Source organism: Numenius arquata, chromosome 6, assembly GCF_964106895.1.
Source record: "Numenius arquata chromosome 6, bNumArq3.hap1.1, whole genome shotgun sequence".
NCBI lineage: Eukaryota > Metazoa > Chordata > Aves > Charadriiformes > Scolopacidae > Numenius > Numenius arquata.
The window spans coordinates 45385096-45401829 of record NC_133581.1 but is presented as its reverse complement, the minus strand read 5'-3'; the positions used below and the strand labels follow the sequence as shown (position 1 = coordinate 45401829).

At 44.2% G+C, this 16734-nt stretch overlaps 1 protein-coding gene across 1 annotated transcript in view; it reads right to left on the bottom strand.

Annotated features, from left to right (window-relative positions):
• The window catches only part of MAP3K9 (mitogen-activated protein kinase kinase kinase 9), a 49426-nt gene extending 38700 nt beyond the window's left edge, over positions 1 to 10726 (bottom strand). Inside the window, exons 1-2 of the mRNA XM_074149008.1 lie at positions 10426 to 10726; positions 4756 to 5169 (exon numbers count right to left, since the gene is read on the bottom strand). Of these exons, the coding sequence (XP_074005109.1) occupies positions 4756 to 5169; positions 10426 to 10726 (715 nt within the window). The remainder of the gene's footprint in view (positions 1 to 4755; positions 5170 to 10425) is intronic.
• Positions 10727 to 16734: the final 6008 nt, after the last annotated feature.

Sequence of the window (16734 nt, the reverse complement as noted above, 5' to 3'; positions counted from 1 at the left end):
CTTTTTTTTGACCTTGGCCATGTCACTTTGCTGCTAATCTTCTGTGCCACTTCGTAGAACACAAACATGGTGACTTTTATAAAGCACTTTGCTAACTGGCATGAACACCCTCAGCAAAAAATCTTTCAATGTAGTGCAAATAGCAAGCATATTTTGCTGAGCCAGTCAAAAAAAAAAAAAAGGCAAATATGCTTTTGCTAGTTCTCCGCAGCATTAGTTAACTGGCGTTATCCCTATAGCAATGCTGGCGTATCTAACATTGACAGACAAATAGAAACCAACAGCCTCATCATTTACAATACTTCACTAAAACCAACAGGACTGCCCTTTTTGATTCTAAGCATTATAGACCAAGCACCTTCTTATGGCCAGAAATGACACTCAAAAGATAAGAGAAAGGGAAACTCTAAGAGCTGTTCTAAACACAGATAACTTCACTGAGCATTCCTACCCGCCTTTTTTCCATAGCATTTAGATTATTTAGGAGCCTTCACACTGGAAGAGGCCTACTATCAATTCTGTAACATACGCTCAGTGGAGCGCCAATAAGCAGCTGAGGAGGGAAAAGTCAGCAATATCACCAGATGAAAAGAAAAAGAAGCCAGAGAGGATTCAGTCAGATTAATAAGATTAATTTGCATATGGAGTAAATTAAATCTCTTGAATCAAATGCCAAAAAAAAATATAAATACTTATCTCCTCACAAGAAGAACAAAATAGCTTTCCTCAGTTATCTTCTTTACCTTATGTAGTTACAGGACTGACATGCGAGTTGGTAATGCCACTGGAACACTCACCTACCAGACTCACTGCCAACTGAACTAACAATCAGAAAAAGAACTTCAGGGTCTCTAAAAATAAATCACGGGTGTGCAATTTGTTCTCTAAAGATCATTTTGTACTCATTTCCTGATAGCATCCCCAAAGCAATGAAACAGGCAGCCCTCAGAACCTCCAAGATTTACAATAAAAATCTGCCTCAAACAAATGTGGTATTTCAAACACATAGGACACTTTTCCTACACTCTAAATGTATTAGCATTAAACGTACAGTTATGAGAATGAAAAGGATAAAAAATGAAGAAAAATGATGGAACAGAAAAAAATACATCCACTTTTCTGAACAAAAGAAGGAAAACAGACAATTGGTTTGGAGAGCGCTTTTTGACAAGGAGAATCCCAAGAAACAGACACCTCCTGGACTCTTCAAATAATCCCCTGAAGTTCAGTCCCTACACAAGATGAAGTTACCTCCCAAAGCAATCAAAACCTAATGTTCCTTACTATGCCATGAAAAAATGTTGGTAACTACTCTGAGCATTGTTTTGTTACCTACTACTTGAGTCCACAAACCTGCAATGGTTTAGATTTAAAAAGGATTTTTTAAAAGTCCTTATGCATCTATAACAGGGTAATTTCTAAGATTTGTACTAAGGTGTCCACTTATTTTACTGTTCAAAACGTAACATGACCTTCTAAGAAGGTTCATCATGAAGTACTGTCTTTATGTATTCTGTATCTGCCTCAGAAGAGGCAGACATCTGAAAGCAAGAGATTTTCTGATTTTCTTCTATTTTAGTAGAAAATTTGGTTTTAAATAAGGCAACTCTGTTCTTCCCCACTGCCCCCATCTTGTTCCCTAACTCCCCAACTAACTCATCCTGCAGCTTCAGATGGATAGGGCAGGTCCCAGCTGGCGCTCGAAGGCAAGATGAGAAGTCTGAGAATCACTCTCTATTACTAAGCGTAGGCAGTACCAATCAGTAGATAATACAGCTGATGCTCCCATGACAGCTCTACAGTACTTGTAGATGTTTAGTACATGAAAGAAGTGTGTCTGCAAGACTCTTTTCCAAGTTCTTGCAAGCAGAAGCTGTTCCTTCGAGAGACACATCACTGCCTATCAGTGGGTGGTAACTTGTGCAAAGAAAATGCTACAAGCTTGTAATTCTACAGGCACAAAGCTAACAAAATAATCTGTTCTCGATTATCCACAGTAATTGAGAAAACCAAGTACATCAGAAAAACACAGAAAACAAGCCATACGTAAATCAGGATGCAATAACATACTTAGTCCACTAATCTTTAAAAAAATTGTAAAAAGCTTTCTACAGAAAACAGAGCAGAGAAGTTTCCAAGACGCTCATTACATATAATGGAAAAGTTATTTCAGCAATGCAGTAGCACAGTATTCAGGAGAGACATGACTTTGGCAATCCAAAGTTGTTTGTCCTATAGATAACCATGAGTTAAGTCTACTTCCATGTGTAGGTAATATACACTTTTTGGGGAAAAAAAAAAACCCAACCAAACAAAAAAGATCAGGAGTCCCCTCTTCCCTTGTCATAATCCAGTATTTATGATACTTGCTTTATAGATACACCCAGAAAAGAACATGTGTTTTCAAATGTTTAAAATAGTATATACTCTTAAAAATTTCTCTTCCACCACACAGCACAGAATGAAGAACTCTATATTGCCAAACTAAAGCAAACAGCTGTTGTAATATGTCAAGCCCATACCTGAGGTTGCTAATTCATCTTATTTCAAAACAGTTACAAAACAATGAATTTTCCTTAAAATATCTGAAGTTCTTCTCTCCAGTCCCAGCTCCTACATTTATTTAGTTTCCCAAATGTAGTACTGCTTTCTCCAGACTTAGCTGGGCTAGAAATTTCCTATAGCCATCATTTCTGTACTAGATCTGATGGTATCTTTGGTCAAAACCGCCATGCAAATTCTCTACCTCTCCCCTCCAAGTACGGGACATTTCTGAATCCTTCCACAGGCATTTCCACTCATTCTTCCTCTTCCTTTATTATTGCTTCCTCCCAAATGAGGAAAATTCTAGTAAAATATTTAGCAAAACCCTCAACTTCTCACCGACAATTTACAGTGCAGCACAATTACATACTGCTGATTCACTGTGACAAGAGACATTTACTCTTGCTGCTGACAGTACAGATGTTTTCCAGCATCCATATCTGTGTGTGGTTTGTGACGCTGGTGTCCCTCCAGTTGGGCTGATTCTCTGGTTGATGAGTTTCCCTTTAACAACTAGCAGGCTGTAGTTTGAATAAAACAGTGAAATAACGGAGCTAGCAGCTTTTTATCTTAGAAATAACTTTCATTCCAAACCTCAAAAATGTTCAGATAGCATTAAGCAATAAGGTCTTAATGGTCTGTTAGCAAATTAAGCAAGTAAATACCTTCTTAGGTAAGGAGGAAACGCCCAACACTTAAAGGCAACTATTTCTTATTCACAGATGCAGCCAGTCATCCATTAACCAAGCCACTCCTGCATTTTACAACATTTATCAATATGCCCATGTACACTTCCATCTATAAGGGAAGGGTTTAGATATTAGGAAATCTTTCTAGACATTAAGATTGCCTTACTCTAACAAAAAGGGAAACTTTAATAGTAGGAAAAATATTATTGAAACTAATTTGAAAGCTCTCATACCTCCTATTTTCAAACTGACAAGCAAGAGTTAATAATACTTTTGTTTTCCCCCCTTCATAACAAACTATGTAAATTCACTGCCACAAGATTTGAGGCCAAAAAAACAGGAAGATTCTGCAAGGCCTGGAAATTTACAGCTTTGTAATAGTTAATGCTAGCTCTAGGGAATCTATTTAAGATATTAAAATTCCCATCTGTCAGACCTCTTTGCTAGATGTTACTGCCCTCAGAGCAAAAGGGAACACATGCCCGCATCCCAGCCACCCAGTACCTAGCGTTTCTCAACTCAAACCATAAATGAAAATGAGTTCATAGTAACACACCTATCTAAACCACTGCAGCCAACACGCAGGTACGTGTTTGCTCTTGCCATCTTGACATAGACAAGCAGAGAGAAAGGCTAAACAGCTGCACGCAGGCATCAGGAAAGGAGATGGCGATCTGTAAAACTACTACAGCAGTTTGCTACCACACTCATAAATCACGTTCTATACACGCAATGGCAATGACTTCAAGGCAATTTCAAGTTTGGGAAAACACACACACTACAAAAACAATATATAAAAAAACAGGTGGACAATAACGCTGTTAGTATTAGAGTAGCCATTCACTGCAATTTCCAGAATCGTAACTACCAAAGTTCAGTCCCCATGCTCTAATGGGTCAGCTGCATCCCACATACAGCACCATGAACATCAGCTGAAGTCCTGGGTGTACAAGGGCACCCACCGGGACATTTAAGTTACCTGAGTTAATGTTTCTGTCAACACCAGCTCTATGAGGGATAGAGAGAAGATTCAATTCAGCAGGGATGGGTTAAATCTCCCATAAGGAAAACAGGCTTGCATCTCAACTATACAGCAAAATCTAGCAAGTGAAATAAATGCTCCCAAGCTTTCATCTTTCCAAAGAAGCATTTATCCTGCCAACAAACAGACAGAGATTACACATTTTAAGTTCAACAAGACTTTCCAGCATGCAGGAGCCTGCTGAAATGCCAATAAAACTGAGACATTGTATATGCATGAACTACTAGAGAAGCCTGCTCCGTTTACAGTTGCTTTTGCATCCAATGATTTAAGTTGCTTTTACAAAGTGAAAGCATTTACATGTTTCCTGTGGTCTCTAAGACCATATTGTCGAAAAATAAACCCCTCTGGGATTGAATTAGAGGATACAGTGGTTCACAAGAAGGATTCCCAAGTTAACATTACTCCCCTCTTCTCTTTGTACAATTTCTTTCCAAAACCATAACTCAGCACCTTGGCTGTTCACTGTGTAGCACTTACTGTTGCTGGACTTCAGGTCACGGTGAATTATGGGAACAATTGCTTCCTCGTGCAGGTAGTTCATTCCCCTCGCGATCTGTACTGCCCAGTTCACCAGTATGTCAGGAGGGATCCTTTTACCAGACAACACTCTATTTAGCGATCCTCCACGGGCAAATTCCATGATCAAGCAAAGATTAGGTTCCTTCAAACACACGCCCCTGAGGGCAATGATGTTGGGATGCTTTAACATTGCAAAGAGCTTGGCCTCTTGGCGGACATTCTCAATGGTCTGGCTGATGTCCTCATCAGGGTCATAGCGAGCTGCCTTGACAGCAACCTCATCTCCTACCCATACAGCTCGATATACTTTTCCGAAGCCCCCTATGCCAATGATTTCCTCCAGAACAAGCTCTGAAAAGTCGATCTCCAGGACTAAGGAAAGAGGGAAAAAAAAAAAGAAAAGAAAAGATGTAAACATTTAGCAACTACACAGCCATTTACATTAGCTGAAGGTTCACGTTGCCCAACCTCACCCTTGGAGGAAACATCAATTTTTACTCCTAAACAATACAAGTGAAAGCAGTAGTCCCTTCTGACAATCCTTCACTGCCAAATAGTGTGGTAAAACAGATCTTGCAGTACCATAAGACCTGTATGAAGTACTCACTATGAATGGTGATGCCTTTGACCTAACGGTGGTGAACGACACACTTAATAAAATAGCCTTCTCTTAACATACTTGTACTGTCATTGTGGGCAGGGTTTAAGTTTCCAAAAAAGAAAAACACATCCAGAGGCTAATCTTCACTGATTTCACTATAGAGTGCTTAATGTGACATAGCTAAAATTCAACAGAAAATGCATCTGCTCCTGCATTTGTCCCTTATGTGAATGCCTTTTATTCAACTGCTACTAACAATCTTTCAGTTCTTCCCAAATCACGCTTATTCTTCCACATCTCTAAAGCTTTGCAAATTCATTCCCCACAAGAGATCTGTTAACCAATTCTGACACTACTGACAATGGTGTGAAAAACAGATGGATCAGACCACATACTGAGTATGCAGAGCTAACAATAAGAAAAACATTTTTTTTTACTAATGCATGCAGTAATTTTATTACAGAAACTGTATGAATTAACAGAATCATCATTTTCCATTCCATGCACTCACAGCTATACTTTATAGGCTGCGACAGTAACTGGTAGCTACTTGGCATTGTATAGTAAAAATCTACAGATGCACATGTCTTAATTCAGCACACAAATAGCATCTGGAGCAAAAAGGGTGAGAAAATGTATTCTGTACAACTAACTGTACACTAAACATAGTTTATGCTCACAGATGGCCAAAAGAACCCACCCAATACTAATGTAGAATGGAAAATCCACACACTGACCAATGAAAACATGTTGATGGCTAATTTACTGTAGTGGTAGGCAACTGGTGAGATAACATTGATGTTATCCTGTCTGATATTTTGGTGGTTACCAATTACAGTCAATGAAATTTTTAAAAGTTTTTAGGAAAAATACCACATTGCAAGGATTTAAGCAGAAATTCACCAAGACTTTTAATACTTTCCTGCATTTAAAATCCCAAATTTGACATGGTTTCCCTGCTTTGTTTAGCGGAAAGAGGAAAAGTTGTCTGTAATGGACTCAAAGTAGGAATTAATCCAGAGTACTTAATCCAGAGTACTGTATCATATTACGGGTTTTTGTAGTTATTGATTGTATACATAGAACTCTCCACTGTTTTTAAGAGAAATTACATAGTCATACAAGGCAAAGGAGCAGGATAGATACCACTTAAGTATTTTACTTATTCCAATCAAACGTCTTTCCTAAGTATAAGCCTATAGTACAAGACATTGTCACAAAACTGTATGGACTTAATACGAACTCTGCTCTCCACAGCCAAGCTGAAGACTTTTGTTTTTTTCTCTGAGCTGTCTTCCTTGAACATGATTTTTAGAAGTCTGACTTATTTTTGTAAGTCAGTCAAACCTATGAGCTAGGAGTTGACTACATATAGGGATTATATCAGTACAGACAATACATCTGAATCCTTAGCTAGTGTAATAAGGATGCCTATGCTCTTTTTCCTAGTGTTCCATGAACAAAAGATTAACGGGAAGCAAGACAGAAAACTGACCAGGAAAGTCTTCCAAAAGGAGGAAATGCCCTTTCCAGTCCAGAGCACAAAAATAATTTGTCAGTTACTGTGAGTACATCTTTTGGGTAACCCTCTGAACTTCAAGGATGTACACAATAAAGAAGGTTTCACTCCTGCAGTTGCAGCCTGAGTGTTCAAATGCTCATGAGCTATAGATTAGAAGATGAAGGAGTATAATCTGACCAGAAACACTGACATTTTTAGAACAAGACTTCAATAACAGTAACTCCAGATATGAGACTACCCTGCCACTGAGAATACACAAAAGGAGCCGCTCTGATATTTCTCACTGATAAAAGAGCTAAAGAAATCAGATGCTGAGCCCTACCACCTTCAGTCAGTAGAATTTCAGCTCACTTAACCTGCTCCTCGGGACAAGGTCAATTAAAACTAACAAAGATGAAAGCCACAAAGCAAGATCCACAGACCCTCCCCGAAACTCCCGGCACACACCATTTCTGGTGGCATTCACCGCCAGGCTCTTCCCCCGCGCCTTTCAATGGGGGGGGGGGGGGGGCAAAAGGCCTTTGAGCGAGCGCTCCCCGCCGGCCCGGCGCGGTGCTGAAGGGACAGCTCCCCCGCCGCGGCGGCTGCGGGACGCGCCCCCCCCCCCGCCCCAAGCCCAGCTTCGCCCAGAAGCTGCTGGTGCGAGAGAGACGTGCGACTGGAAGGTGGCAGGCAGATGAAGGAGATGGGCAAAGGAGGACGTGGAAAGCAAAACCCTTTCTGTATGCTCTCACCCATTTTGCTTCAGGAAAAAACAAAACAAAACAAAACAAAAAAAAAAAAACCACCCCACCCCACCCCCAAAACACCACCACGCCCTGGCTGGATGCACAAGTGAACAAGTCTGGGAGATAAAGCTGTGAGATTTATACTTCCAGGTGAAATTTAACATGTCACACTGCAAGTTATTTTGCACAGAAAGTTTTCTTTTATTTGTAAGTATCACCTTAGCTTTACTTTGAAAATTTATGTTTCCTTAAGGCAGGCTGGCCAGCTGACCCTCATGAGGAGGCTAACCAGAAAAAGAACAACTCATCTTCAGAAAAGGGGTTTGGTTCTGTTTTCTATTATGTTTGGCTTTTTTTTTTTTTAAGTATTATGTGTTGAATTAGTTTCTTCATTTTCACAGACTTAGTTATACAGCTACATTAGTGCACAAAATACTTGTTTTTCTTCACCTTTCCAAACGTACTAACCCCTTTTCTAAACTCCAGTTTAACTTGGCAGACATGCTGTACTGGGCTGTAAGGGCAGTGGGAATGTTTAACATGCGTTTTTTTTGCCTTAGAATTTAAGAACTGAAGCACTATCATTCCTCTGGGGACCGATAAGGAATTACAGGGCCTGTACTCCATGGACCAGTGGCCATGTTGACAACTGCAAAATAGTTGCTGTTTAGTCAGCATTTATTATACCATACGATTAAGCTATTTAATTCAGTCCATAGTGTGTAAGAGCCTATAGGGCAGATGAGGGCTGGCCCACTGCTGACAGCCTCAACAGGCTACTTTTATCACTGGTGGTACCCCCACAGAGGTAAGATTCAAGCACACTTCGTGGATGGCTGCAAGAGAGCATGTAATTACCAGCTGTACTACTACAGCGCTCAGTGGAAGCAGAATCTCTAGGACTTACACTCCAAAACCTTCATCAGACATGAAGAACAAGCTTTAGGAAAGCAACTAAAAATAGCTCTTGTGCTGAGGCACGCATCTGGAACGACACCTTGCACTGCTCCTGCAAAAATGTAATACTTCGTAGTCCAATAAGTAAACAGTTGAAAAAAGAAACGTACTCCTTCAGCACATTAAAAACTTATTGGAGGGCCATAAATTCTACCCTGTCACGAGCATACGGTTAATGACTTGAGAGAACAGCAGTAGTATAGTCCCGTTGTGGCTCTACAAGGGTAAGACAAGGATAAAGGGGGAAGGTGCAACTCCACAACTGTTCCTGAACTATCAAACCATAGGAAGAGCAACAAGGGAGGAGAATCCATAGTTACAAAGCCTGTACTTGAACAGTCAAAACAGGAGGGGACCTGAGGCTTCAAGAAGTTCTGTAGAAATGGTTCTCCTAATTATCTCAAAGGCAAAACCTAATAAGCATTCACAGTATTTTCTGCATGTGGCAAAAAGAAAATAATTTACCTGTACTGTTCCAGCATTAAAGAAACCACCACCACTGCCCAACCTAGTCCCTTCGTAATCCCAAGGGCAATACTACGAATTACGGAGTTCTCACCTAAATGCTTTCAAGCAGAACACAGAATAAGAAAAGAGCTATTAGCTGTATTCCTTGGAGGTATGTCCTAGATAGGACAAAGCATCTTTTCACTCCTTTTACTTGGGAGAAAAAGTCTACTAGTCTGGAGATTTTTCTCTGCCCCTCCAAAAAAAGCTTTATTCTTGCCTGAACTGTCTATAGTGATAGATAACAGGATCTAGAAACAGTCATTCCACAGTTTCTCTTTCCATAATTGTACATAGTGGCTAAAAAAAAAAATAAAATGTAGAGGTGAAGTGGCCCCCCACCAATCCCTTCGTGCCTTCAGCAGCACAACTTAGTCAAGCAACCCTCAGGTACGCCCAGATACCCAAACTTGGATAAAACTCATTCACGGGTATTTGAGAACAGAACTTGTAAGAAGGCAAAGGGCTAAGGACGAACCTGGTAACACAAGTCAACTCAGGAATTTTTAAGTCAGAAATAATAAGCTTCAGGATAGGAGAAAGGAAGATACTGATCGAGTATTAGCAGTGAATCAACACCGCAGAAAGCGACCGCTGCCTATCCAGCAACCTCTCCTTAAGGATAATTCTTAAAGAGAGAGTCACCAGAGCCCCTGCTGACCCCACCACCACCAAGCTTCAGCCGTTTGGTGAAGATTTACCAGCCCCTTTCCAGGTTTAGCACCAGGTTTAGCACCAGGTTTAACAATGGGAAACTGCCCCCGGCGCCGGTGAAACGCCAACAGGCTGAGCCGGGTTCGGCCTCCGCTGCGAGGAGCGCTAGCCTGGAAGGCAGAAGGGCACTGGAGCAGCAGGAATGCGGCTGCGGGTGGGAAAGGGAACGGGCCGGGCGACGGGCCCGGGGCGGCCCTGGCCCAGCCGAGCGGGGCCGCCGGCCTAGGGCGGCCCCGGGGCCTGAGGGGCCAGGCCACCGCAGCCAAGGGCCACCGCGGGGCCCACTCGCCCCTGCCCCCTCCGCCGCCGGCCGGGCCCCTCCGCCTCCCCACCTGGCTGGGCCTTCCCCCGCCGCGGCGGTCCCGGCTCCCCTCAGGGCCAACAGAAGGGCCTGGCTGGACCAGGCCTCCCCTCAGGGACCTCGGGAGGGCGGCGCCGGGGCTGCCCCCATCCCACCCCACTGCTCCGGTCGTCCCCCCCCTCCCGCCCATGGCGGTCCCGCACACAGGCCCACAGGAGGGTCGGACCGGGCCTCATCCCCCGCTCCCTCCCGCCGGGTGGCGGCGAGTGGCCGCGCCGAGCCCGCCCCGTGGCCTTACGCTGTATGGCGGGGGGCGGCGGGTAGCGTGCCCGCAGCTCCGGGCCGCCCCCCTGCACGCCGCTGCTCACGTAGTTGCTGGGGAAGATGCCGACGCGCTGGTCGATCTTGCCCGTCCACCAGCCCTCGTCGCCGGACACGTGAGAGTCCCGGGACAGCACCTGTACCACGTCCCCCGGCCGCAGGCTCAGCTCGTCCTCGCCGCACGCCTCGTACTCGAAGACGGCGGTCCAGAGCGGCCCGCCGCCCGGCGGCTCCCCGCCGCCCGCGCCCTCCTGGCTGAGCTCTGTGAGGGGCTCCATGGCGAGGCTGCTCCATAGGGGGAGGCGCCCGCGGCAGCCGGGCGCTGCGGGGGGCGGCGGGGCCGGTACCGCCGCCTATTGTTCATACGGCCCGGCGCCTGCCGGCAGCAGGTGCCGCCGCCCGGGGTGGGGGGGGGCCGGAGCGGAGCCGCCTCAGCCCAGCGCGGGAAGAGGCGCGGGTAGACAGCGGGTGCCGCCGAGCCGCCGCCGCATCCCCCCCCTCCTTCTCCGCGCCCGCCTCCGCCTACCGCCGCCGCGCATCCCGGAGGCCACCTGACTCTCTGGCAGCTTCGGCGGCGGGAGGGGAAGGGAGGGCAGTCTCCGCCTCCTCTCCGCCATTGGCCGCCGCCACCGCCCGTCAGCGCCGCCCTCACCTGATTGAGGGCCCTCACCCCCTTGGCCACGCCCCCGCCCCTGGCCCCGGAGTCGCGCACTCACCGGTGTGTCCCCCAATTGGCCCCCGCCTCGTCAGCTTTGGCTTCCCATTGGGCCTCGTGGCGCTTGTTACCAAGCTCCGCCTCCCCCGCCGCTTCTCATTGGTTGGAGGAAGGGGCATGACACGGGGGAGGGTGGGGCCACTGGGTGAGCGGTGTGGGGCGCTGCTGGTCCGCTGCGCTGAGGCCGTGCACCTGAGGGCGGGCCGGGCCTGCACTGCTGCCGCCGCCGCTCCCCACCCTCGCAGCGCGGAGCGGCTCCGCCGTCCCGGGGGAGACGCTTCTTAAAACTATCGCCCCTTTGCGTCGAGGGCCGCTCTGCCGCCCTGCGCTCCGCCGAGGTCCGGCCCGGGCCTCTCGAGGGGTACTGAGCCAGGCCCGGTCTCCCGCGGGCGCCGGCGGTTGGGGTGTGGGGCGGTGGCCTGTCCTGGCGTGCCCTCTCGCCCTTCCTGGGCCGCCGCCCCGCCGGCCCTCCCGCACCCAGAGGCACCGACAGAGCCCCGGTGCAGTGGCCCGGAGCAGGGGCTTAGGCCAGAAACCAGGTCAGAGCAGGGGCCTGAAAGCCTTTTGTTTTCAGCCACTCCTTCCATATCTGCCGTTAGGTGATTTTCGTACGAGGTTATTATGGGTGCATCCCTGCTGAATGTCTTTATTAAAAATTAAACCGCAGAATTAACTTCTCACGCTCGCAATCAGCATACAGCATCTTGGTCCTGAAAATACGAACTCCTTCTCCCTGACGCCAACATTTTTCACAGCTTGTGAGGACACCACATCTCGTGAACAGAATCTGCTCATACTTAGTGATATAAAACGGAGATTTTCTTTCCATTTCACTCCAGCTACCTTTAAAGTCCTCGGGCGATTTTCAGTGGTAAAACTGGAAATGAAAAGTCTCTGTTCGTGCCTCATGACAAAGCCCACTGATGCTAAAGGAGAATTCCGGGTTCCCCGGCTACACATGATGTCTTCCCACTTACACAAAATCTTGGGCTTAGTTTTTCTTGAGTGCTTTGTAAATGGAGTTACACAATTCTTCTCTGCAAGATGATTTTTTTAAAAAAATGCTCCACTCCCTAGTGAGGCATTTGTTTTGGTTTTATGTACAGAGTAACTGCTAACAGTTCTTAAAGTTTCTGCAGTGGGTCTTTGTCGATTTATCTGTCCTTGTGTTAGGACTATGCTGCTGCGCTTGGGAAGCACCAGGGTTTAGGCTTTAAAAAGAACGATGAAGACCTTAAGAATAGTGTGCTCTGAGTTAAAGAGGTCATTCAAAATTCTTATCGTTGTTCATAAAATATTTCAATTTGCTTGTCTGATTTCTGTGAAACTACCCCTACCCAGCTGAAACATAGTAACAATTATTGCAGAGAACCCTGCAGGAAAATTAATTTTTTCTAGTTCCTTTTTTTTGTTCCCGAAAAAAACTCTATGGCCTTTATTTCTCACAGAAACAAAAAAAAAATACTTCACCTAGAAAAAGCTGGTATATTAATATCCTTACTTGACAAATAAATTAAAGAGGAAAATATATCTAGTTGAGGTCAGAACGAACATTTCAATGTGGCACACGCAGGATTTAGGCACGCTGCAGTGCTAGTTTTTAATTGAACGTCTCCAAGAAATGAGTTTTAGATTTCCTCCTGTATCTCCATCTCCTCTTCCCAGTGAGGGCAGAGCTGAAGCTACATCCTCTCCACTTTTCTTTTGCTACTTAAGGGAGTGTTTTCACAATTAGCGTAAGATTACCCAATGTTAGGCTGTTGCTGAAAGGGACTTTCCTGCCCCTTGTCACATGCTTGACCTCCTTTCCTGATGGCAGCAGCAGTGACTGTGCGGCTGGAGAGTCATTTCAGCTCATTTATCTAACTGAAAGCTAAGCCGCCCAGTAAAAGCAGCTAGTTTCCAATCAGCTTTTTTTTTTTTTGGGTTGATCTGGCTTGCGTTAGGACTGTACGCACAGTCCTTAAAGCCAGCACAAGGTAAGGAAGCAGGACGGGTGAAAGGGGCAGCAGACCCGGCTCTTTCAGCAGCAGCCCCCAGTTAGGTTACCTTGCCTTGGTCAGGAAGCCAAGGGGTAACAAATAGCTGTATTCATGATTTTTGGAGTTCAAATAATAGATGACTGAGATGGAATCTGAAGGACTGATGTCAATGTCCGTAGTTAAAACAGCCTCGGTTGCATGCAATACTTTTCTATGCAATTTTATTTAGGAAAAAAAAATTTTCCTTCACTCAGCGGGGAATTACTAGGCTTTACGTGAATATTGTGCTTTAAAAGTTGTAATATAAAAATTTGAGCCATAAGAAAATAGAGGCCTCCCCTCTTTCAGCTGTTTGACACTTATTTTGACCACTGCTATAGAGCACTGAGAGCTTAAAGCAGAAAGTTGTATCACCGATGGTGAAAACTGTGATAGGAGAAAAATGAGTTCTGTAGAGTCTCAGCTTGCCTGCTGTGGTGACCTGCCAAGACAGAACCCTGCCATCTTGTGGAACGCCTTGATATTGAAGTACACAGTCAGCTTTAGTTCTCAATATCTTGCTGCTTTTTTTGTCGTCGTTTTTGTGTTTTTTTTTCCCCACCGGTAACGTGTTTGTTTCTACAGAGACAGCGTTCCTGGCTCAGGAAGCCCAGAGCAGCCAGTGCCTGGAGCTGGCAGAGTGTCCAGGGAAATGCTCTGAAGAGACGTGATAGGATTTTCCCATTCCCACAGGCTTCTTTTGGCATCTTTTACCAGCCATGTCGGAGACTGGTTTCTGGATGAAAAGATCTGGCCAGATTGGGAAGGCTGTTCTTAGGATCAAGGTAAATAGAAGAGTCAGTAAATGCTAAGTTCATATTCCAGTAACTGGCAAAAGGCAGAGGAAGATCACATTAAAGACTGTCTGCATGCAATCTGTGAAAGGTGACATTTGAGCATTTGCAAGATGCAGAAAGATTTTTGAAATGGTGCATGCCTTTCTGGTGAACATACAGCTTAAATGCTACACTGGAGGTTTTTTCCTTATGCATTTTCTAATAAGAATGTCCATGTTCCCATTATTGTTCAGCAGATCTGAATAATGGGAATTAGATTCTAGATATAATAAATCCAGTTCTTAAAATCTGTATCTGAGCACACACTCAATGCTTCCCAAAGTTTGTATACAGATTTTGTTATAATACATTTAAAAAGGAGGGTCTAATCTGCAAAATGCAGATGATATTCTGAATGTAGTTCAAATTTCCTCCAAACTGGGAACTTTGGACGAGGATTTCTAATTCAGGCTCATTTTTGCATCTACATTAAAAAAACTCTGACAAATTATTAGAGGATAAACAAAAAGGCCAGTCTATCCTCAGCCCGTGTTTTAAGAAGCTATGGAAAGTACTCTGTTTATTCAATTCCATTATTCATATAAATTTAGGATGATCATATCAGCTTTTGCCCTGTCTTTTCTAGATGTTTGTGCAGACTACTAACCTAGGACTCTCTCGTTCAATGGCCACCTTTCCTATCTCTTTACTGGACTTGGCAGTTCTGTAACATGTTACCACTGTGCCAGTCCATAGTTAAAAATCTACACCGGATATTAAAATGTTGGCACTCGATGCTCCTAGTCTCTGTGCTCTGTGAGGGGAAAAAAAACAGAATGCTAAAAAAAAAGAAAAAAAGGAAAAAAAGGAGGAATGTCCAGAAAGAAGAAAAAGGACTAGCACAGTGCAACTACACCTCAGCACTAGAAAACCACTGTACTTCCAACTCTTACCTACGATGAAAGCACATCTCTACCAGCACAGTAAGAAAGTATAAAAGATTAAGGAGATGCTCCTTGGCACATCTGCTTACTGCAGCTCACTCCTTTTACATCCCCTGGTAATTTATATTGCATCTTAAATTAACCCAGCACTAATGCTCTCATTTGGCTTTTATACATTTCAGAGGAGACCTCTCAGCTGTGTTCCATGGTTATATCCACAGATACAACCATATGTACCACTCTGGAGATGTATCTCATTCCAGTACACGGATTTGTTTGATCAATTGCTGATAATCTCTCCTCAAACAATGTAAACTTTACTGACAAATGCATTCTTCTGTCTTTATAAATTGCCTCTCTGCATGGCTGTAAAGCTGGACTGTGTTTTTTTCCCCACTTTAGAACAGACTGCTTTGCCAACATCACTTTAGTGCAGGTTTGTTCTTGATGCAGGGGAGAGAGGTAAGCCACTGCCAACAGAAGCTTTACGAACTGTGCTGTGCTAGCGAGGAGGCAGGCTGCGAATCTGGGTCTTTAGCATCTGAGTCAGTAAAAGAGAGAGCTCTACTCCGCTTCATAAAATATATATGCTAATCTCCCAGATGGCTATATCTTCTTTCTCCATAGAACAGATGACCTGGAAAATAAAAGAAGACTAAAAACACTGGAGAGTGGAAATTCTGGGCCAAAATCTGGGAGCCTCCAGTAGATTTTACAAACAGATTTGGCTTTTAAATTTAGTTTCAATTTGTTTTGATAATAAAATATAGCAGTGATTACACGACTATTATTACAGATCACAGTATAATTTCACAAGTAACACGAAGCATTCATATATTTATCAGCAACCCTATAAGAAAAATAAAAAAGGAAGACTTTCAAATTATATTCGTGCCTATACTGAAAAATGTACAGCTAACAGAAATAATGTTTAACTTCGGCATAGTAATGGCTACCATTTGTATACTGTGTATTATCTCAATCCAAGCCACATTTACAGCTCGTTTAGTTTGTGATTGGTTGAGTTGCTGCTCCTGGAGAAGAACACCAGAACCGTACTGCCATACCGGCAACGTTGTGCCACAGTTTTGCAAGTCTGTGGAACAAAAATTTAACTTATTTTAATAGAGGAACTGAGATTAGTTCAATGCAAATGCTCCTGCTGGAGTTTAGCAAAGACACTACAGCACACCTTTTGGGTTTGTTTTTAGGTGCTGGTGGTTTCAATCTTCCTTTTTATGTTTTGTGTGAAAAATGAAGCAGCAGCAGCACAGTATCCTTCCCTGCAACAACCATCCTATGGTGCAGCACTCGCTAAGAGTGTTCTGCACTACCTGCAGCACCTCAGCTTCCCTGCGAGGCCTTCTGCCCAAGGAATGACCAAGTCTTCCTTGCTGGTGAGGGCAACGACGTTTTGTTCAGAAAAAACACAAGTAAGATGCAAACCAAGATATTAGCTAGTCCATGGTTTCGTTTAGGTGTTAAGTTTGTCAAACAAAGCCCTTGGGCCAGTTTTCAGGTCACTGAAGTCACACCTGAATAGCTTCAGAAACACAACACAAAAATCCTGCATCTGAACTCAAACCACAGGAGACAGATGCAAACTTTATTCCTACAACATACAGCGACACAACACATCCATTGGATACCAGCATTCATATCCAAAACAGAGCTTTATACCCAAATCATAACTCTGCTCAATCTGCCATTGCAAAGTTATTGACATAAAATACATAGACTTTTCATTTGGAATAAAATGGCCCTTTTGTTGATTGAGGCTGATGTCTTTTTCTCTCTAATTTGTATTTAGTAAGTTAACTTGCTATTCAG